The sequence below is a fragment of the Mauremys reevesii genome, linkage group 22 (assembly GCF_016161935.1).
Source record: "Mauremys reevesii isolate NIE-2019 linkage group 22, ASM1616193v1, whole genome shotgun sequence".
Taxonomy (NCBI): domain Eukaryota; kingdom Metazoa; phylum Chordata; order Testudines; family Geoemydidae; genus Mauremys; species Mauremys reevesii.
Genome location: NC_052644.1, coordinates 1476129 through 1497582, shown reverse-complemented (window position 1 = coordinate 1497582; position 21454 = coordinate 1476129). Strand labels below are relative to the sequence as shown.

Genomic DNA, 21454 nt, shown 5'->3' with positions numbered 1-21454 from the left:
ATCTCGGCCGGGGTCTGGGCAGCGCCCGGGCCCCTAATCCCAGCTGGGCACTGTTATAATCCCAACGTGGCGACAGTGAGGCTGGTGCCCTGGTAGAGGCAGGTCTCCCGTTTGCTGGTGGGCTCCTGTCCTGCGCTGGGTGTGGGGGGCTGGCACGGGTGGTCCCTGGGCACAGGGGAAGCAGGCGGCCAGCTTGGCTCCGAAGGCCCCTGAAGGGCAGCGGGGGGGCGTGAGAAAGGCCGGGGCCGTGCGGGTTGCTCGCGCTAGGTGGAGCTGGGGGCACTCGGACGGGCTGCTGCAGAGCCTGCCCTCCCCTGGCAGCTGAGCCGCGCCCGCCCGCCCGGGGAAAGCAGCCCCCAGCCGGGCCAGGGCTGGCAGGAGAAACCCCGACGCACCAGCCTGGGCCCCACCGGGCCTGCAACCATCCCGGGACATTGCTCCAGTCACAACAGCTGGCGCTGGTATCGCACCTGTCAGCTAGAGGCAGGGGCACAGGGCTGGGCGCCAGGACTCCTGGGTTCTCTCCCGGCTCTGAGAGGGGAGGAGGGTCTAGTGGTTAGAGCGGGGGGGCTGGGCGCCAGGACTCCTGGGTTCTCTCCTGGCTCTGAGAGGGGAGGAGGGTCTAGTGGTTAGAGCCGGGGGGCTGGGCGCCAGGACTCCTGGGTTCTCTCCCGGCTCTGAGAGGGGAGGAGGGTCTAGTGGTTAGAGCCGGGGGGGCTGGGCACCAGGACTCCTGGGTTCTGTTTCAAACTGTGTCCTTGGGCACAAGTCCCTTTCATCCAGCAAGGGAAGGGGGTTTGGTGTTGGGGTGGATCTGGCCTGGGGGCTGGACGTTGGCTGGGACCCAGGTGACCAGGCCCTGATCTCGGCTGGGTCCCGGGTCTGTGCTTTGGGTTGGAGCCTCAGTCTAGGTGCTGCCATGATTGGGGGGGGGAAATCCCCCCCCTCAAGCTGCTGCCCATCTGGCATGTGCTCCCCCCGCCGAGTTCACAGCCCCCCCCCATCTGCCATGACCCCCACCTGTGCCCCCTGCCCTGTCACGAGCCACCCCCAGCCGGTGCTCTGGGGACCCCCCAGTGAAGCCCCCGGCCACTGCGAGCCAGAGCCTCCTCCCGGGGGGGGGCACCTCCCCCAGCCGGCACGGCCCCCGCCTGCCTCACCTGGGGGGGAGGGGCGGCAGGCAGGACTACATTTCCCAGGATGCACCTGGAGTTTTGGGAGGTCCCCCTGATTGGCTGCCCCTGCCCCACATCAGCCCCGGAGAATGAATGAAATTGTACCGAGCTCCGCCGAGCCGAGCGGGGAGCCGGGCTGCGGGGATGGCCGCGGCGGTGCACAACCCGCTCAAGTCGTGAGTACCGGGCCGAGCCGAGCCGAGCCGAGCCGAGCCGAGCCGGGCCGGGCCGGGCCAGGGGGGAGCGGAGCGGGGGGCGCCGCTATTGTGCAGCTGATGCCCCCCAATAACCCCACCCCCAGCCCAGCCCCTCCGGCTGCTCCCCCCCCGCTTGAATCCCCGCCCGGGGGGCGCGGCGCCTCGGGGCTCGCTTGGGCCGGCTCCCACGGGTGGGGGGTGGCTGCAAATTCCATTGTGCGGCGGGGGGGGCGGGGGTGTCACCGCTGGAGCCCGGATTCAGGCCGGTTGGCAGGGGGCGGGGCCGAGCCCCCGGCCCAGCCGGGGGGGGGGGCGGCTCTCGCGGTGCCAGGGCGCCACAGTTCCTGTGGGGAGCGGGGGGGGCCTGCCTGGGCCAGAGCCAGCCTCCCCCCCCCCCGGCGAGCCCCACTCCTCCTCGCCCCCATCCATCCCCCCATCCTTCTGTGGGTCCGTCTCCAGCCACCCCCACCCATCTATCTCCATCCCTCCCGCCCTGTACAGACGCCTCTGTCTGTCCACACCCATCACCGCCGCCTCTGTCCTGCTGCCCGCTCCGGAGAGGGGCACTGGGTTTGGGCCGGGCCTGGCTGACTGGCAATGCAGGGTGTCCCCCCCACACCCGGGGGGGGGTATCACTGCTGCTGTCACAGGAGGAGGCATTTGGGGGGCTGAGCGATGCAGTCCCAGCCCCTCCCCGCCTGGCCTGAGATAGCTCTGGCCTAAGCACCCCAGTGACGTGTATAAGGGCACTTGGCTCCTGGGTCGGGGGAAACTGAGGCACCGTGAGGCAGGGACTTGCTAAAGGTCTGTAGCAGAGGTGGGGCTGGAACCCAGGCGTCCGGACTGCCAGTCCCCCCATCCTCTAACATTAGACCCCCATCCCAGTGCCAGGATAAAACTGTATCAGAGGGTAGGATAAAACTGGTTAGCCAGGACTCCTGGGTTCTCTCCCTGCCTCTGGGAGGGGAGTGGGGGCTGGTGGTTAGAGCAGGGGGGGCTGGGAGCCGGGACTCCTGGGTTCTCTCCTGGCTCTGGGAGGGGAGTGGGGGCTGGTGGTTAGAGCAGGGGGCTGGTGGTTAGAGCAGGGGGCTGGGAGCCAGGACTCCTGGGTTCTCTCCTGGCTCTGGGAGGGGAGTGGGGGCCGGTGGTTAGAGCAGGGGGGGCTGGGAGCCGGGACTCCTGGGTTCTCTCCTGGCTCTGGGAGGGGAGTGGGGGCGGGTGGTTAGAGCCGGGGGGGCTGGGAGCCAGGACTCCTGGGTTCTCCCCGGCTCTGGGAGGAGTGGGGCTGGTGGTTAGAGCAGGGGCTGGGAGCCGAACTCCTGGGTTCTCTCCTGGCTCTGGGAGGGGAGTGGGGGCTGGTGGTTAGAGGAGGGGGCTGGAGGCCGAAGGGTTAACCCCTCGCGAGCGAGCGAATGGCAGTTGCTCAGGTGCCTCATCACGCAGGCAGCAGGGCCCTCATTAGCATCTCATTATCCCCGCGCAGCCGCCTCCATCTTCCCCAGCCCCGCCCGCCCCGGGCTCCTGGGGGGTGTCCCCGGCCCAGGCAGCTGGACCTGGCGGACACCGCAGCAGGCAGGGGGGTGCCCGCCCCTGGCTCGGGCTTCCAGCAGCCCCGGGCTCGAAGGAGACGGGAGATTATCCTGTGTTGGGGGGACCCCTGTGCCAGGCGCTGCCCGGACCCCAGCTGAGATTGGGGGGCCCCGTCGGGCTGAGCTCGGGGGGGCCCCTGTCCTGGGCGCTGCCCAGACCCCGGCTGAGATTGGGGGGCCCCGTCGGGCTGAGCTCGGGGGTCCCCTGTGCCAGGTGCTGCCCAGACCCCGGCTGAGATTGGGGGGGGCCCGTCGGGCTGAGCTCGGGGGGGCCCCTGTCCTGGGCGCTGCCCAGACCCCGGCTGAGATTGGGGGGGCCCCGTCGGGCTGAGCTCAGGGGGGCCCCTGTCCTGGGCGCTGCCCAGACCCCGGCTGAGATTGGGGGGCCTCGTCGGGCTGAGCTCGGGGGTCCCCTGTGCCAGGCGCTGCCCGGACCCCGACCGAGCCCGACACTGAGACGGTCCCTGTGCCCAGAGCTCGCAGCTTGCACAGAAAAGGGCAGGATCATTATCCCCATGTTACAGGTGGAAAACAGAGGCCCAAAGACCAAGTGCCAAAGGTCACACAGGGAGCAGGACTCCTGGGTTCTCTCTGAGCTCTGGGAGGGGAGTGGGGGCTGGTGGTCAGAGCAGGGGGAGCTGGGAGCAGGACTCCTGGGTTCTCTCGGAGCTCTGGGTGGGGAGTGGGGTCTGGTGGTCAGAGCAGGGGGGGGGGGCTGGGAGCCAGGCGTGACTGGCCAATGAGTTAGGTCATGGCCTGCTATCCCTCCCCCCCCCACACACTTGTGGAGACTCCAGATGCTACAAGGGGGTGGGGCCTGTCCTGCACCTTGGGGACCCCACCCCCTGCTCTGAGCTGGGGTGGTCAGTGGAGAGAGGGTCTTGCCTGGATCAGCTCGGCCCCCCCAGTGTAACCTGGGCCCCCCCACCCCGGTGGCACCATCCCCACAGCAGCCCCCCACCCTGATCCTTGGGGCTGCAGTTGCAAGGTTGGTGCAGGGAGGGGGCTCCACTCACAACCCCCCATCTCCCCTGATACCCCCCCAACCTCCTGGCACTGAGTGGGAGCGGAGGGGGGGGGGGGCTGTGACTCGGCCCCGCCCCCTTCCCTTTGGCACCTTCCCTGAGCCCCCCAGACCCTCTCCCGTTCCCCGGGCCCAGCCAATCCGCCCCCCCCCCCGGAGGCGGGCCTGCCAGCTGTCAAACGCGAGGCATGCTGGGAGCTGTAGTCCCTGCCCCCCCTCCAGCTGTGACCCCCTCTGCGCCCCCCCCCATTGCCGCCCCCGCCCAGCGCCGCGCGCAGACCGGGACGGGCCCGGGGCAGGACCGCGGCCAGGGGGGTGCGGGGGGGGGGGCTGCATCTCCCAGCGTGCACCGGGGGTGCGGGGGGGGGCGCGATGGGCTCCCCCCGGCTGGGGAATGAATGAAACCGGCCGGAGTCCGGGGCCAGCGGGGGAGGGGCTCGGCCCGGCAGGCGCCGCTGCGGGGTGAGTCCGAGCCGGGCCCCCGCCGGCCCCCTCCCGCCGGGCCCCCGCCCCCAGCGATCACTGCCCGCCCTGGAGCGCCTGTGCCCGGGGTTCGGACCCTTCGCCGGCCGCTGTCCCGGGCTCTGTCCGCCGGGGGCCCGCGGGGTGGGCAGGACACTGTGCTCCTGGGCAGGTGGGTGGACAGACAGGGGGCGAGGGGCCGTGGGGAGGGGCAGCGCCCAGGTCTGGCTGGGGGCGAGGGGCCGTGGGGAGGGCAGCGCCCAGGTCTGGCGGGGCGAGGGGCCGTGGGGAGGGGCAGCGCCCGTGTCTGGCTGGGGGCGAGGGGCCGTGGGGAGGGCAGTGCCCAGGTCTGGCTGGGGGCGAGGGGCCGTGGGGGAGGGGCAGCGCCTGGGTCTGGCTGGGGGCGAGGGGCTGGGTGGGGAGGGCAGTGCCCGGGTCTGGCTGGGGGGGGCGAGGGGCTGGGGGAGGGGCAGTGCCTGGGTCTGGCGGGGGCGAGGGGCTGGGGAGGGGCAGTGCCTGGGTCTGGCTGGGGGTAAGGGGCCTTGGGGAGGGGCAGTGCCTGGGTCTGGCTGGGGGTAAGGGGCCTTGGGGGAGGGCAGCGCCCGGGTCTGGCTGGGGTGAGGGGCCGTGGGGAGGGGCAGCGCCTGGGTCTGGCTGGGGGCGAGGGGCTGGGGGAGGGGCAGTGCCCGGGTCTGGCTGGGGCGAGGGGCTGGGGAGGGGCAGTGCCCGTGTCTGGCTGGGGGCGAGGGGCTGTGGGGAGGGCAGTGCCCAGGTCTGGCTGGGGGCATCGATGGGCTGGGGTGGGGCAGTGGCCAGGTCTGGCTGGGGGGCTGGGGGAGGGGCAGTGCCTGGGTCTGGCTGGGGGCGAGGGGCTGGGAGGGGCAGTGCCAGGTCTGGCTGGGGGGCATCGATGGGCCCTGTGCGGATGGGGGATGGGGGGGCCTGGAAGAGGGGAGGGGCTGGGAGGGGGATTATTTATGGCATGTGAGCAGCAAGATTAAGTGCCACCCCGTAACCCCCAGACGCCCCCAGCCCAGCTGGTGCCCCTCACTCCCGACCCGCAGCCCCCTGCTCGGCGCTGGTGCTGCCCCTGAGCTGGCGGAGGTGAAAGGCCGGCGGTGGGGTGACCTGTGCTCGGGGTCCCAGCCTGGCCACTCGGGGTCCCTCGGTTCTGACCCACCGGCTCCTTCCCTCCCACTGAGTGGGTGACCCTTTCCCTGGGGGTGCCCCTGTCCTGGCGTCTCTGCCCCCCACCAGGCCTGGGACTCGCTGCCCCGGACGTCTGGGTCCACACGGGCAGGGTGATCTGGTCTCCTTAGGGGCTTGTGCGGCCCTGGGGCTGGGGGGAGATGCTGGGACTTGGGGGGTGCAGATGCTCAGGGGTTGGGGGAGGCTCTGGGGGTCGGGCCGGCCCCAGCCCCACTGACCCCCCCATCTCGCCAGCCTGGGGGAGGAGTTCTACCGCGAGGCCATCGAGCACTGTCGCAGCTACAATGCGCGGCTCTGCGCCGAGCGCAGCATGCGCCTGCCCTTCCTCGACTCGCAGACCGGCGTGGCCCAGAACAACTGCTACATCTGGATGGAAAAGACCCACCGGGGGCCAGGTGAGCCCCGCCGGTGCCCCCCCACCAGCCCAGCTCCCCCCCACCCTGCCAGTGCCCCTCACTCCCGACCCGCAGCCCCCACCAGCCCAGCCCGGCCTCGCCCAGCCCCGCCAGTGCCCCACTCCAGCCCAGCCCCGCCAGTGCCCCCCCTCCCCAGCCCAGCTCCAGCCCGCCCAGCCCCGCCGGTGCCCCTCACTCCCGACCCGCAGCCCCTGCTAGCCCAGCCCTGGGCTCCCCCCAGCTCTGCCGGTGCCCCTCACTCCCGACCCGCAGCCCCTGCCAGGTCAGCCCCGCTGGTGCCCCTCACACCCGACCCGCAGGTCCCCCTTCTTGGCCGGCAGCCCCTGCAGCCGAGCCGTGGGGCTGTGAACACTGGGTTGGGGGGGGGAATCTGGGGGCTCACGTCACATACCCCTCCCCCCTCCTAGGCCTGGCCCCGGGGCAGATCTACACGTACCCGGCCCGCTGCTGGCGCAAGAAACGGCGACTGAACATCCTGGAGGATCCACGTCTGAGGCCTTGTGAGTTCAAGATCGGTAAGGAACTGGGGGGAGTGGGGGGTGCAGGGGTTGGGGTAGGGGGCGGGGGATGGGGAGAGGTGGGGGGCATGAGGGACGGGGGGGAGATTCTCAGCCCCTCCCTGTTGTGGCCCCCAGATCTCCCCCTCCCCCACCAGGGGCTCTGGGGGGGCAGGGGCGGCGTTGGGGGCTCCATTGGTTTCCATGGTAACGCCGAGGGGGGGGCGCTAGCAGGGGTCTCTCCCAAGGTGTCGGCGTGCCGGGGGGCCTGTGTTTGGGGGCCCGTCCCAGCCGCTCTGACGTGCCGCCCCCCCAGACTGCGAGGCCCCCCTGAAGAAGGAGGGGGGGCTCCCAGAGGGGCCGGTGCTGGAGGCTCTGCTCTGCGCCGAGACCGGCGACAAGAAAACCGAGCTGAAGGAGGAGGAGCTGGTGCTGGATTGTCAGGTGAGGCCCCCCAGCCCCCCACGGGGGCGAGCCCCCCTCGGGTTCGGGCCCCGCCCCCGGCACCCCACAGGGGCGAGCCCCCCTCGGGTTCGGGCCCCGCCCCCGGCACCCCCAGCCGAGCCCCCTTGGGTTCGGGCCCTGCCCCCGGCCCCCCACAGGGGCGAGCCCCCCTTGGGTTCGGGCCCCCCCAGCCCCCCACAGGGGCGAGCCCCCCTCGGGTTTGGACCCTGCCCCGGGCACCCCACAGGGGCGAGCCCCCCTCGGGTTCGGGCCCTGCCCAGCCCCCACGGTGAGCTCCCTGGCAGAGTGGTGCCATGGCGAGCCCCCTCGGGTTCGGGCCCTGCCCCCGGCCCCCCACAGGCGAGCCCCCTCATGTGGCCCTGCCCCGGCCCCACAGGCGAGCCCCTCAGTTCCCCTGCCCTGGACAGGGCGACGACCTGAGGACGAGGCCCTGCCCCGGCCCCAGAACAAGCCCCCTCGGGCAAGGTGGGCCCCAGCCCGAGCCCGGGGCAGGGGCCGGGCACCCCACAGGCGAGCCCCTCGGGTTCGGGCCCTGCCCTGGCACCCCACAGGGTGAGCCCCTGGGGTTTGGTCCCCTCGGCATATGGGGCGAGGAGGTTTGGGCCCCCAGCCCCACAGGCGAGCCTCGGTTCGGGCCCTTCCTGGGGCGAGACCCCTGGGGTTCAGGAGGCCCAGCTCCCGGGGGCAGAGTGGTGCCATGGGGTGGGGGGGCCAGGACTCTGACCCGGTCTGACCCCCATGTGTGGCAGAAGCAGCAGGCGGGCGAGTTCCCCCACGACCTGGAGGGCGACGACCTGGAGGACGACATCCCCCGGCGCAAGAACAAGGCCAAGGGCAAGGTGGGGAGGAGGAGCTGGGGGCAGGGGGCAGGGGGCATATGGGGGATGGGGGCAGGGGGCATGGGGATGGGGGCAGGGGCAGGGGCGTATGGGATGGGGCAGGGGTGGGGAGGAGGAGCTGGGGGCGTATGGGGATGGGGTGGGGTGGGGGTCGTATGGGGAGGAGGAGCTGGGGGCAGGGGCATAAGGGGATGGGGGCAGGGGCGTATGGGGAGGAGGAGCAGGGGAGGAGGAGCAGGGGCGTACGGGGATGGGGCAGGGGTGGGGGCGTATGGGGAGGAGGAGCTGGGGGCAGGGGCGGGGGCGTTTGGGGAGGAGGAGCTGGGGGCAGGGGCATACGGGGATGGGGGCAGGGGGCAGGGGCGTATGGGGAGGAGGAGCTGGGGGGAGGAGGAGCAGGGGACGTACGGGGATGGGGCCGGGGGTGGGGGGGCGTATGGGGAGGAGGAGCTGGGGGGGCCGGGGGCGTACGGGGAGGGAGGCGTATGGGAAAGGAGGAGATGGTGGGAGCCAAGGCCCCCCCGGGACGCCCCCACCCCCGTTGGCTCTGTGCTGGCCCTGGGGCGGGAGCCGGGGGCCTGTCCGGCTGCATCTCACCCCATTCCCGGCCCCCCAGGCCTACGGGATCGGGGGCATGCGGAAGAGGCAGGACACCACCTCGCTGGAGGACCGTGACAAGCCTTACGTCTGCGACAGTGAGTGTGTGGGGCTGGGACCCAGGCGTCCGGGACAAGAACGCAGGGCGCCGGGCACTAGGGGGCCCCACAGCTGCTGGGGGGAGGAGGGAGGGGATGGATGGGACCCAGGCGTCCGGGACAAGAACGCAGGGCGCTGGGCACTAGGGGGCCCCACAGCTGCTGGGGGGAGGAGGGAGGGGATGGATGGGACCCAGGCGTCCGGGACGGGATTGGCGGTGGGGGGGCTCTGACCCTGCCCTCCCCCCAGTCTGCGGGAAGCGCTACAAGAACCGGCCCGGGCTGAGCTATCACTACACCCACACCCACCTGGCGGAGGAGGAGGGCGAGGAGGGACCCAGGTGTCGGGCGACACCCCTGCCCCTGCACCGCAGGAGGAAGGGATGGATGGGACCACAGGCGTCCGGGATGGCCCCGGGCGCCCACGGGGGCACCACAGCTGTTGGGGGTAGGAGGGAGGGGATGGATGGGACCCAGGTGTCCGGGACAAGCCCAGGGCACTGGGTCACCGTCGGGGCCCACAGCTGCTGGGGGAGGAGGAGGGGATGGATGGGACCCAGCGTCCGGGCAGGGTCACCGCACGGGGAGCCCAGGGGCCCACTGCTGGGCAGGGTCACCCTCGGGGGCCCAGGGCCCCACGGGCAGGGTCACCCTCGGGGGGGGGAGCCCCGGGGACCCCACGGGCAGGGTCACCGTCGAGGGGGGGAGCCCCGGGGGCCCCACGGGCCGGGTCACCGTCGGGGGCCTGCACCACAGGCAGAGGTCACCCCACGGGCAGGGTCACTGTCAGGGGAGCAGGGGCCCCACGGGGGTCACTGTCGGGGACAGGGTCCCTGTGGGGGGGGAGCCCCACGGCGCCCCACGGGCAGGGTCACTGTCGGGGGGGGGGGGGCGAGCCCCACGGAGCCCCACGGGCAGGGTCACCGTCGGGGGGGGGCTGGTTTCTAACTGATCAGTGAGGGGGTAGTTTGGGGGTGACCAGCCCCCTGGGGGGCAGCGGGATGGGGAAGGAGCCTGACCCCAGGCTACCCCCTGCTTCATGCCCAGCCCCCCTTTGCAGGTCCCTGGGGGTCCCAGTGCCCCTCTCCCCAGGGCCCACGCTCTAGTCAGGGGTATATGGGTGGGGGGGGGTCCCAGCCTGCCCCCGGGAGCTGGGTGTGGGGAGGGGGGGGCTGGGGGGCTGAATTTAACCTTCTCTGTCTGGCTTCTGCTGTTCCCGTCAGAGTTTTACAAAGAGCTGAACTGGGTCCCCGAGAACCAGCGCAGACACACAGGTAACCCCCCCCCCTCGCAGCCCGGGGGGCCGGGGCCCCCCCCAGTGTGGGGCTGTGAACGTGACCTGGAGAGGACGAAAGTGACTGGGGCATCGGGGCCAGCCAGGGGAGACCGCCCCCCAGTGCGCCCCACCGAGCCCCCGGCCCCCTGTTCCTCAGAGCCCCCCGCTGAGTTCCCTGCCCCCCAGTGCACCCCATCGAGCCCCCGGCCCCCCGTTTCTCAGAGCCCCCCGCTGAGTTCCCCACCCCCCCAGTGCGCCCCACCGAGCCCCCGGCCCCCTGTTCCTCAGAGCCCCACACTGAGTTCCCGCCCCCAGTGTGCCCCACCGAGCCCCGGCCCCCGTTCCTCAGAGCCCCACACTGAGTTCCCCACCCCCAGTGCGCCCCACCGAGCCCCCGTTCCTCAGAGCCCCCCCGTTCCTCAGAGCCCCACTGAGTTCCCGCCCCAGTGCGCCCCACCGAGCCCCCGGCCCCCGTTCCTCAGAGTCCCCTGCCGAGCTCCCTGCCCCCGAGTCCCCACCAAACCCCTGAGCCCCTGCTGAGCCCCTGTCCCCCAGAGCCCCCTGCTGAGTTCCCCACCCTCCACTAAACCCCCCAGCCCCCCTGCCGGACCCCCCACCCTGCAGCCCAGGCCCATTTGCTGGGGGCGCTTTGGAGAACTCGGATGGGGGCAGTTTCAGGCCCCGGGGCTCCGGCTCACACCCCCACTGCGCCCGGCCCCGACGCCTCGGCAGGAGGTTCCCCGTGGGGCTGCCCGGGACCCTTCCCAGACAGAGGGGAGAAAGGGGCCCCGCAGGGCCCGGGAAAGCAGCGGGGGGGGGCGGTTGGGGGCGTCAGGCTGCCAGGGCACTGGCTGAGGAAGCTCGCAGCAGTGGGAGGCTACTAGAGGTGGGGGGGGGTTGGCTTGTTGCGTAACCCGGGGTGTGTGGGGCGCCCCAGGGCCGGGCGGGTATGTGGGGGGGCTGCTGCACCCCCTTCATCTCCGCCTCCCCTTGCTGTTTTCCAGCTAAGAAAGCCCCGGACGGCTCGGTCATTCCCAACGGTTACTGTGATTTCTGCCTAGGGGGGGCCAAGAAAACCGGCTGCCCCGAGGACCTGATCTCCTGCGCGGACTGCGGGCGCTCGGGTAACGCCGGGGCCGGGCTGGGGCGACGGGGGACAGGGCTGGGGCTGGGCTGGGGTGATGGGGTGGGGACAGGGCCGGGGCTGGGCCGTGACGGGTGGGGCCGGGGGCTGGGCCGGGGCTGGAGGGTGACCGGGGACGGGGACGGGGCTGGGGGGCGACGGGGGGGGGGACACAGGGCCAGGGCGTCCGGTCATGCGGTCCCTGCCGGAGGTGCTGAGCCATGTGCCGAGGACGTGGTGCCCCCCCCCCCGGCTGAGCTGCTGTGCGGGGGGGGTGACGGGAGCTGGCTGGGGGGGCTCTTTGCGCCCGTCTCAGCCTGGGCTGGCCTGGCCCTACCCCCCCGGGGCCGAGTCGCGGGGCCGGCAGGTGGTACTGGGGAATCGTTCGCTCTGGGCCATCCCCGACTCTCCCCGCTCTGTCGCCCCCTGCAGGTCACCCCTCGTGTCTACAGTTCACGGTGAACATGACGGCGGCCGTGCGCACGTACCGCTGGCAGTGCATCGAGTGCAAATCCTGCAGCCTCTGCGGTACCTCGGAGAACGACGTGAGCCCCCCCGGCCCCCCACCCCCGCATGTCCCCACTCCCCGCGCCCCGGCCCCCACCCCGTCCCCACTCCCTGCGCCCGCCGGCCCCGGCCCCCAGCCCGCATCCCCACTCCCTGCGCCCGCGGCCCCTGGCCCCCACCCCGTCCCCACTCCCTGTGCCCGCCGGCCCCGGCCCCACCCTGCATCCTCCACTCCCTGCATCTGCCAGCCCCTGACCCCCAACTCCCCCCCGGCACGGGCTGCTGTCGCTGCGCCCCACTGACCTGCCTTTCCTGCCCCCGCAGGACCAGCTGCTCTTCTGTGATGACTGCGACCGGGGCTACCACATGTACTGCCTGAGCCCCCCCATGGCAGAGCCCCCCGAAGGTGAGGACCCCCCCCCCGCAATCCTGTGCAGCTGGGCTGGGTGGGGGAGGGCTGCGTGGGGCCGGTGTGGGGCTGGTGAGGGGCGGGGCTGCGTGGGGCCGGTGTGGGGCTGGTGAGGGGCGGGGGGCTGCGGGGGGCCGGTGTGGGGGCCAGGCTGACGCTCCCCCCCCCCACAGGGAGCTGGAGCTGCTACCTGTGCCTGCGGCAGCTGAAGGACAAGGCCTCGGCTTACATCACGCTCACCTAGAGCCGCCTGCTGGGGGGGGCACCGTGACCAGAGCGAGTGGGAGGACCCCCCCTGACTCCAGCACCCCTGGGCGGGCAGCTCCTGTGCACCCCCCTCAGCCAAAATCCTCCTCAAAGCCATAACCCCAGCTGGGGGGTGGGGCCAGTGCTGGGCCTGGGTGCTCCTTGGGGGGGGCTGCTCCCCACAGACCCCCCCTGACTGGCTGGGGGGGGTCCAGGGGAAGGGGCATTTGCATGATGTGAAAATAGAATTTTTTTCTTCTCCCAGGGCAGGGGGGGCACAGTCACTGGGGGAGGCATTGCCCCTCTGAGCTGTTCTAGCACAGGCCCTTAGTGCTGGGGGGGGGAATAGCACATCCACTGCTGCTCCCCCATGCCCTGGCACAGCCCCCCCCCCAGCCAGGGGTATTTATTTTAGTGCAAGAGGAACCGCGGGGGCGGGGGGGCAGTGCCCCTCATGGAAACTGTTTGATGTGGGTGTTTATTTTCTGTTGTTCCTGGTTCAAAAAAGGGGTGGGGGGAGTGTGGGGGGGCAGGAGCAGCGGCCAGCCCGTGGGCCCTCCCCCCCCGCTACCCCCCCTTCCCTTGTGTTCATGGTGTCGTTCTGGTGCTGCCGTCTGCAATGTGCTTGGATTGTTCTGTGCATTAAAACATGGTCAGTGGCCCAGCCTCGGCGTCTTTCCTCCCAGCGCCGGCAGGAGAACCCAGGAGTCCTGGCTCCCAGCCCCCCCCCTGGCTCCCAGCCCCCCCTCCCCACTCCCCTCCCAGAGCTGGCATGAGAACCCAGGAGTCCTGGCTCCCAGCCCCCCCGCTCCCCTCCCAGCGCTGGCAGGAGAACCCAGGAGTCCTGGCTGCAGGGGAGGGGGGGGGGGCAAACAGGGAGTTTGGGGTGAGGCGCGTCCTGTGTGGCCACCACCACCTGGCCCCAGGGATCACAGCAACCCGTGACTCAGCTGCAGGATTTGCGCCCCCCCAGCCCTGGGGGGAGTGTGGGGGGGCAGCTTTCAGCTGTGACCTGCTTTTTACTGCTTAACGCGCCAGCTTGGGGTATAATCTCTGCACTCTGGGGGGGAGGGGGCAGTATGATCCACTCAGGGGGCTGCACAGACCCCCTCCCAAAGGGGACCAGTGGGGGGGCACTGGGCTGTGGGAACCAAGCAATCCCTCAGCTGGGCCTCCCCCCACCCCCAGGACTCTGGCCCCACTGGTGGCAGGCTGGGGGGGGGGGTCGAGGGGCTAGAGCCAGGCTGTGGGGGCAGCTGCTCCCAGAGGGGAGTGTGATGACCCCCCCTGGGTTACTTGGTGTTAGGGGAGCAGGGCCCCGCCGGGGTCACGGAGTGTGGGGGAGTCGGGCCCTGCACCCCCGGCTCCCTGCGATTCACCGGGACGCTCAGCCAGCCAGGAAAGCAGCCGACAGGAACAGAGTCCCAGACAGGCCTTGCAGGCACAGACAACAGGGCCCCCCCAATTAGGTCCATCTTGGGGTCCCAGGAGCCCCACAGCCCCCTTGGGGGGGGTCAGAGCCCTGTCTGGGCTCCCTCCATTCCCCAGCCAGCTCCTGAAACCCCCTCCCCCCCCAGCTGGTCGTTGGGGTTCTCCGGGATATCGGCTGGGGGGTGACGGTGTCGCTCTGGGACAGGATCCAGGCCCTGCTCCTGTAACGGGCGAGGGTTTGAATTCGGATCTAGGGAACCATTTGCCTAAGATGGAAATGGCCAGTGAAAATGCGAATGACCTGGCTGGCAGGGGGGAGGGGCTGCAGGGCTCAGGATACCTGCCTACCTGTAACCAGCCCCCTGGGGCTGAGGGGGAGGGAGAGATGCTCCCCGCCCCCCTGCACACCGGAGAGGGGCTCACGCTGGCTCTGAGGCTGTGACCAGAGCAGAGAGCTCACTGCCTGCCCCCACGGGGACAGCCAGGGCAGCGCTGAGCACGGGGGGAGCTGAGACCCCAGCTGAGTGGGGGGACCCCCAGGCAGGGCAGGTCGGCTGCCAACCAGGTTTGCCTGGTCCAGACGTGCTGCTGGGAAGTGATTACACAGCAGGGAGGGAGCTACCAGGGACAGGGTTCAGGGGGGCTGTGACCCCAGGCCCAGCCAGCGATGGGGAGCAGGTCCCACTCCCTGCCCCAGCAGCTGAATCCCAGACCGAGCTGCGCAAGGATCCCTCCTTGGAGAAGCTGAGGGGACTTGCTGGCCCCAGCGCTGCAAACCCCCTTGGGGAAGGCTGCAGGGACAGAGTCCTGCGGGGAAGCGATTCCTGTACCGGGAATGGGCTCCCCAAGGGGAAGTAGAACTGGGGGGAATCGGGAGGCAGCTGGAGGTGCCCCAGGAATCCACAGGGTTCTTCCCTCTCGAGCTGCTGGATGGGAGCAGAGTGAGGGGGCCCCTGGACCTGGAAGGGGAGGATTGGGAGGAGAAGGGGGCAGACCCCCTGGGGATCTCTTCCCTGAGGTGGGAGCCAATCTCCCCATCAGGTGTTCCCCGTTCAGAGTCACTGGGAAAGCAGCCCAGAACCTGGAGAGAGAGGTCAAGGACCTGCTGGCTTTAGATGGAATCCAACCGTTCAACAGCCCACAGGCCTCACCCGTGGGGCTGGTCCCCAAGGGAGACGGGATGATCTGGTTTTGTGGGGGCCATCAGAAGCTTAAAGCCATCACGGTGTCCGATGCCGACCCCCTGCCTAGGCCTGGGGGGATTCTAGACAAGCTGAGGGGGATGGAGAACCTGGCCCTGGCAGACACTGATGACATGGGCCTCTTTAGCCAGACCTGGGAGGAACAGGTGTCCCAGGTGAAGAAGGGGCTGGGCTGCCCCAAGGAGGTGGGACTGACAGTAAAAGCCGAAAAGTGCGAGGTGGAGGTGATCAGAGACTGGCCCATTCCCCAGACCACGACACAAGCCCAGGCCTTTATCAGGATGGTGAGGTTCTACCGGAGGTTTGCACCCCACGTTAGCCCCCTCGCTGCCCCCATCCCTGAGCTAGGTGAGGGGGGAAGCCAGACGAGGTGGGCTGGACCCAGCAGGGCCAGAGGGTCTCTGCACTGAAGGAGGCTCTAATCCAGGGCCCAGTAAATCTGGCAAACCCAGACTTTGCCAAGCCCTTTGCAGTGGTCACCGCTGCCTCAGACGCAGGGCTGGGCGCGGTGCTGATGCCGCCGATGCTGGGGGGGGAGAGACACCCCATCGGGTACCGGAGCACGAAGCTGCTGCCCCGGGAGCAGAACTCTGCGGCCTCAGAGAAGAAAGGCCTGGCCCTGGTACAGGCCCTTGGAAAGCTGAAGCTGGATCCATTTGGGCCGCACTTTACTGTGTGTACTGACCACTCTCCTCCGACGTTGCGGCGTCAAATGCAAGGGGCTGATGCCGAGCTGCAGGTGACAGACACACCTGGTCAGAGGGTGGCCAAGGTCAAGCTGGGGGCTCTTAACCAAGAGAGCCTGAATTGCAGCCCTCCAAACTGGAGCACTGGGAAAAGGCCCAATCCCAGTTTGAACCCCAGGGGTATTGGGCTGGCAAAAGGGCCCAGGCCACATAAACCTTCCCCCATGCGGGAGGGTGTGAGACTGGACTGTCCTGATGTAACTCCCACCAAGGAATGGGAGAGATGCTGGGGCATCCCTGGGAACGTGGGTGGGTTCGAACTTCCCCCGGTCACTGGCTGAAATGACCCTGTTCAGTTCGGTCTCGAAGGGGGGAGAGATGTGACGAACTGGGACTGTTCTTAATGTTTCCTCTGAGTACTGTGTGGGTGCCTCAGTTTCCCCTGTGCATTTCTTAAGTCTCCAGTGTGCATAAATGGCCGACACTCTGTCTCCTGGCAACTAATGGCCGGGCCCTTCCCCCTGCAAGGGAATAGCTAAAGGGGAACAAAGATCAGGTGACCTCCTGGCCTGGGAAAGAGACAAAGCCCAGAGGGGAGGGGCTGGAGGGGGGGCAGTCTGGAGCTGGCGGAGGACGAGGAGTGAGGGCAGACGTGGGGGTCTGGCTCACTGCCCCCCAGAATGAACCTGGCTGAAGGGTCCCGGTCTCTGTACCTACAAGCTCTGTGTTAGACCCTGTTCCTGTCATCGAATAAACCTCTGTGTTACTGGCTGGCTGAGAGTCACGTCTGACTGCGCAGTGGGGGGGCAGGACGCTGTGGCCCCCCCAGGACCCCGCCTGGGCAGACTCGCTGGGGGAAGCGCACAGAGGGGCAGAGGATGCTGAATGCTCCCAGGAGAGACCCAGGAGGTGAAGCCGTGGGAGCGTCTTGCCCTGCAGACAGGCTGCTCCGAGGGAGAGGAGGCTCCCCAGAGTCCTGACCGGCCTTGTGGGGAGCAGCTCCAGAGCAGCGCCCGGGGACCCCGTGACAGCCTGGTGCCACTCGCCCCCCAAGGGGCTGGGTTAGGTCTGTTACAGTGCAACAGCCCCCACTGCCCCCCCCCCCCGGTCACTGCATTGCCCCATGGGTCTGACAGCAGCAGCAGCCAGGCTCCAGCTGCCTTGGGTGGGGCACAGGGCGGGGGGGTCAGCCCTGCTGCAGAGTGACGAGGAGGGATGAAAATCCCCGTTAACTCCCCCCACACCCCTGAGCCCGGCGGGCGCCTGTGTGTCACCCCATCTGCCATGTGCTGATCTAGCAGTTTAGCAAACCAAAGCCCAGAGGCGGAGCTGCTGTGGGGTGAAAGACGGACACCGGTCCCCCGTCTCTCCCAGCCCCTGGCAAAGCAGCGCTCCCCAGTGGATCACTCACCCAATTAGCCATGAGAGCAGGCGAATTCCCTCCCGCCGCCGCATGCGCCTCCTCTCGGCTGGTGCGAATGCAGGGAGGAGCGAACGATGCCCCTCGCGGCCTAGCGCCAGGTACAGAAACCGCATAGAAAAGTCTTACAAACAAAGTCTCATTTATACAAATATAGTGTTTTATAAAGACCATTTCCAGTGCAATCAATGTGCACTTCCTGAGCCGCTCTCAGCATTGCATTCGCTAGCAAATAATTTAGCTTTGAGGAAGTGCTCTCCACAGCCGGGGGCCAGTTTTAAATTCTCTGCGGTCCGGGTACAGCCCCCCTGTAATTCTTGTACACCAGAAAACCCACCGCCAGCTCTGACCAGAACCGGTCAGTGACCTGCCCAGCTCCGTCGTGCTGTGTCCGTGGCAGACGCTCCTGGGAACTGGCCGTCAGAGCGTAGTGCAGAAGGGCTGGAATCAAGTCACTCCACAGGGATAGTCCCTGGATTAGTCAAGGTTCGCCCCAGGAGCTAGTCGTCCTGGGAGATGCAGGGTGAGGAGTCCCTGTCCCAGCCAGGTGCCCAGCAGCGCCCTTTGCATGAGCGTTAACAGGCTGCCACGTCTGGCATTGGCGCCCCAAGAACATCCTGGTGGCAGGGCAGAGACCAGACTCGGATCCCTGGCACCGTGTGGAGGGATACGGAACCAGAAATCCCGTGTTTAGCCCCACACTGCCAGGGACATGGTGCAGGCGCGGAAGGGCCGGCGATGCACCTTCCAAGGACAGATCCCTCCCAGCACATCAGCAGCTTCCCCAGCGCGTCCCAGGGCTCTGCTGCTGCCCTCACCCAGCCAGCAGCCCGGGGGTACAGCGCTGGGTGTGCGTGGCACCTGGCACCCAGCGCCCGAGAGGGGAGCTCACAGCTCCTTACCCACAGGGCTGGAGATCTCGGTACAGTGCTGGGTGTGCATGGCACCTGGCGCCCGAGAGGGGCACTCACAGCTCCTTATCCACGGGGCTGGAGATCTCGGTACAGCGCTGGGTGTGCGTGGCACCTGGCGCCCGAGAGGGGAGCTCACAGCTCCTTATCCACGGGGCTGGAGATCTCGGTACAGTGCTGGGTGTGCGTGGCACCTGGCACCCAAGAGGGGAGCTCACAGCTCCTTATCCACGGGGCTGGAGATCTCGGTACAGTGCTGGGTGTGCGTGGCACCTGGCGCCCGAGAGGGGAGCTCACAGCTCCTTATCCACGGGGCTGGAGATCTCGGTACAGTGCTGGGTGTGCGTGGCACCTGGCGCCCGAGAGGGGAGCTCACAGCTCCTTATCCACGGGGCTGGAGATCTCGGTACAGCGCTGGGTGTGCGTGGCACCTGGCGCCCGAGAGGGGCACTCACAGCTCCTTATCCACGGGGCTGGAGATCTCGGTACAGTGCTGGGTGTGCGTGGCACCTGGCACCCGGTGCCCGAGAGGGGAGCTCACAGCTCCTTACCCACGGGGCTGGAGATCTCGGTACAGCGCTGGGTGAGCGTGGCACCTGAGAGGGGAGCTCACAGCTCCTTGCCCACGGGGCTGGAGATCTCGGTACAGCGCTGGGTGAGCGTGGCACCTGGCGCCTGAGAGGGGAGCTCACAGCTCCTTGCCCACGGGGCTGGAGATCTCGGTACAGTGCTGGGTGTGCGTGGCACCTGGCACCCAAGAGGGGCACTCACAGCTCCTTATCCACGGGGCTGGAGATCTCGGTACCGTGCTGGGTGTGCGTGGCACCCGGTGCCCGAGAGGGGAGCTCACAGCTCCTTACCCACGGGGCTGGAGATCTCGGTACAGCGCTGGGTGAGCGTGGCACCTGGCGCCCGAGAGGGGAGCTCACAGCTCCTTATCCATGGGGCTGGAGATCTTGGTACCGTGCTGGGTGTGCGTGGCACCTGGCGCCCGAGAGGGGAGCTCACAGCTCCTTATCCATGGGGCTGGAGATCTTGGTACCATGCTGGGTGTGCGTGGCATCTGGCGCCCGAGAGGGGAGCTCACAGCTCCTTGCCCACGGGGCTGGAGAAGATCTCGGCGAACTTGCGCAGCTGCTCACTGGCCGTCTGTGATTCCTCCTGCAGCCGCTGGTTGTTCTGGCGCAGAGTGGCCACCTCCGCCTGCAGCACCACCTTGTCCTGCTTCTCCTGAGCGAGAGAGGGGGTGTTTGGAGAGCTCCCAGATGCAGCCAGCCCCACCCCCAGCCCCCCCGCTGGGCCACCAGCCTTCTCAAAGCTCCACAGCACACGGGAGCAAGGAGTGAACCCAGCAGTCCTGGCTCAAAGCCGCTAGGCCCCCTGGCCGCCGGGCACAGACACTCCCGCCCGATGGTGCTTTCTGAGAGGCTGCCCGGTGGCAGAGAGAAGGGGGTGCCCGGTGGGGCCGACAGGAGGGGAAGGGGGCAGCCCCTTACTTTCTGCAGGTCGCTGTGTAGCTGCTTCAGCATGGCCTCCAGCTGACACACCTTCCCCGTCAGGTCCAGGGGCAGCTCCTCGCTGGGGAGGGGAAAACAGGGGTCAGTGCGTCTCGCGGGCCTGCCGGGGACCCAGCGCAGGCAAGGGCAGCCGGCAGGGCTGCGGAGGCCTGATGCAGCCCCTGGGCGCTGCGGGCAGCACCGGGGCAGGGGAACAGTCTCCCCGGCCAGGCTGTGGGGAAGGAGGAAACGCTGGCGCGGCCCTACAGACACACACAGATTCAGGCTCCTCCCCCCCCTCTGCGCCTGGGGCGTCAGGACACAGCCGTGACAGGGGCTCCCCCATGCAGGCCAGCTGAGGCTGCATGTCCGCCCCCCGCTCCCCCACAGCGCCCTGCCCCGTGGCGTCTGGCTGCAGCGCCAGCTCCATGGAGAGCCATGCCAGGGTGGGTGGGTTACTGCACCAGGAAGCCTCGCCCGCAGCCCAAGCCTGGAGGGCGCTCGCTTCCCGAACTGCTGCTGGACACAACAGAGGGGCGGGAGCCAGGCTCCCGTGGGCTCCCCGCTTACCTCATGGTGGGCGTGGTGCGGGGCGTGGGCTGTCTCTCCAGGCTGGGCGCGGGGGCGGCCTCGGGGCTCAGCGCTGAGTCGTTGAGGGAGAAGAGGGAGACGGCTCTCTGCACTGCAAGGCAAAGGAATGGCTGTGCTTTGCCGTGCCCACGCCCCAGGCCCTCGCGCCGCCCGCCTCAGCCCTCGCCGGAGCACAAAGCTGTGTGCGGAGCCAGGGCAGAGTCGCAGAGGAGCTCCTCCCGGAGCCCAATTCCCAGCCAGCGCCCCCGGCCTGACTCAGCCTGGCCCCCACAGCCCTGCCAGCCTCGCTTCTCAGCCCGAGGGGAGTCCCACTGACTGCCCCTGTCCTGCAGCACAGCCGGCGGCGCCTGGCGGGTCTGTGAGCAGAGACCGGGCCCTTCCGGGAACGGCCAGCGTGACTCCTGCTGCACGGCTGGGGCTGGGACTCTTTCCCAGGCAGGGTGACATGCCACGGCCGAAAGACCACGGGAAAGTCAGAACCACGTCAAATGCAGCTGGGGGGAAGGCCCACGGCACGAGCCCCCACGACTCTGGCCTGGGGGTGCCAGTCTCCACGGGCTCCCTTGCAGCAGGCCTGCCGAGCACTCACAGGACACCCACCGGGCACAGGCCTGTCCCGCCCAGCCCATGGAGCCCGTCCCCTCCTCACACACCTGCAGCCCCTTCCAGAGTAAACGCTCGCTGTGCTGCCCTACACGCCTCTCTCTTCCCGCTCCCTGGGAACGGGGGTCACGGGGGCAGTATTTGTGTGGGGCTGAAGCAGGCACCCACCCCCACAGATCGGTACACTTCACTGCGGGAAGGGGGCGATGGGAAGAGACAGGGCGGGGAGAATCCGCGGGGGCTAAGGCCCGGCCACACCTGTGCTCCCAGTGCCGGCCTCCCGCGGCACACAGCTCCCCTCGGCCTCGCTAGCAGCCCTGCCCAGCGGGGGCTGTTCATTTTGCCATGCTGGCGAGGCCGCGGCTCCCTGGGAATGCGAGCGGCAGCGGAAGTCACAGGCGAGATGACGTGCTGGACCCAGCGTTATCTAGAGTCGGCAGCTGAGTACGGTGAGGAGCAGGGATGTGGCTCACCCCACAGCGCGAGGGGACCCGAGGGCTTTTCAGGCTACTCTGGATACTGCCCCCTGCACAGCCCGTGGGTTGCAGCGTGGGGAGGCACCTCACCAGCAAAACCCCCCCACCCCCCAGACGCTGGCCGTGGGGAGGGGCAGCAGTGCAGAAGGGCCGTGGGAGCCGATGGATACGCTGTGCCCTGCTCCCCACCTACCGCTCAGCACCAGACCCACCCTCCCCCACGACCAGGCCCCATTGCACTCGAGGACAGCAGAGCCCAGCCCTGGGACTAGAATTCCTGGGGCCCAGCTCTGTGCTCTAACCACTAACAGCGCTGCTCAAGTCAGGACCGCAAGGTCCCCCACACTCACCATGGCGCCGCGCCAGGGGAACAGCCTCCTGCCTGGGGAGGGGTCTCGGTCACAGCAGGGTGCTGGGCACCCGTATTTCTCCCTGCGCCGCACGACAAGGGCTCCTGTGCGTCTCCCGGCCCTGCCAGAACCCGGGGTGGGGCTCCCAGCCACGTGAGC

The 21454-nt window shown here is 69.3% G+C and overlaps 2 protein-coding genes across 12 annotated transcripts in view; one reads left to right on the top strand and one right to left on the bottom strand.

Moving 5' to 3' along the window:
* The first annotated feature begins 1122 nt into the window (after positions 1–1122).
* Positions 1123–12851, top strand: DPF1 (double PHD fingers 1). Its single transcript, XM_039510260.1, has 12 exons — positions 1123–1351; positions 5891–6051; positions 6480–6587; positions 6886–7013; positions 7784–7873; positions 8490–8568; positions 8819–8948; positions 9784–9842; positions 10849–10968; positions 11400–11512; positions 11799–11880; positions 12057–12851. The coding sequence occupies exons 1-12, from the start codon at positions 1269–1271 to the stop codon at positions 12125–12127; spliced, it is 1224 nt and encodes a 407-aa protein (XP_039366194.1). The 5' UTR covers positions 1123–1268; the 3' UTR covers positions 12128–12851.
* Positions 12852–17007: 4156 nt separating this feature from the next.
* SIPA1L3 (signal induced proliferation associated 1 like 3) overlaps positions 17008–21454 on the bottom strand; it is a 111911-nt gene continuing 107464 nt past the window's right edge. For 8 of the 11 annotated variants that reach the window (XM_039510213.1, XM_039510212.1, XM_039510210.1 and 5 more), the window contains 3 exons: positions 19846–19957; positions 19276–19357; positions 17008–19009 (listed from right to left, as the gene is read on the bottom strand). In XM_039510213.1, coding sequence (XP_039366147.1) covers positions 18863–19009; positions 19276–19357; positions 19846–19957 — 341 coding nt within the window. In that variant the 3' untranslated portion in view covers positions 17008–18862. The remainder of the gene's footprint in view (positions 19010–19275; positions 19358–19845; positions 19958–21454) is intronic. The other 3 variants (XR_005590568.1, XR_005590567.1, XR_005590569.1) reach the window with 3 other exon arrangements.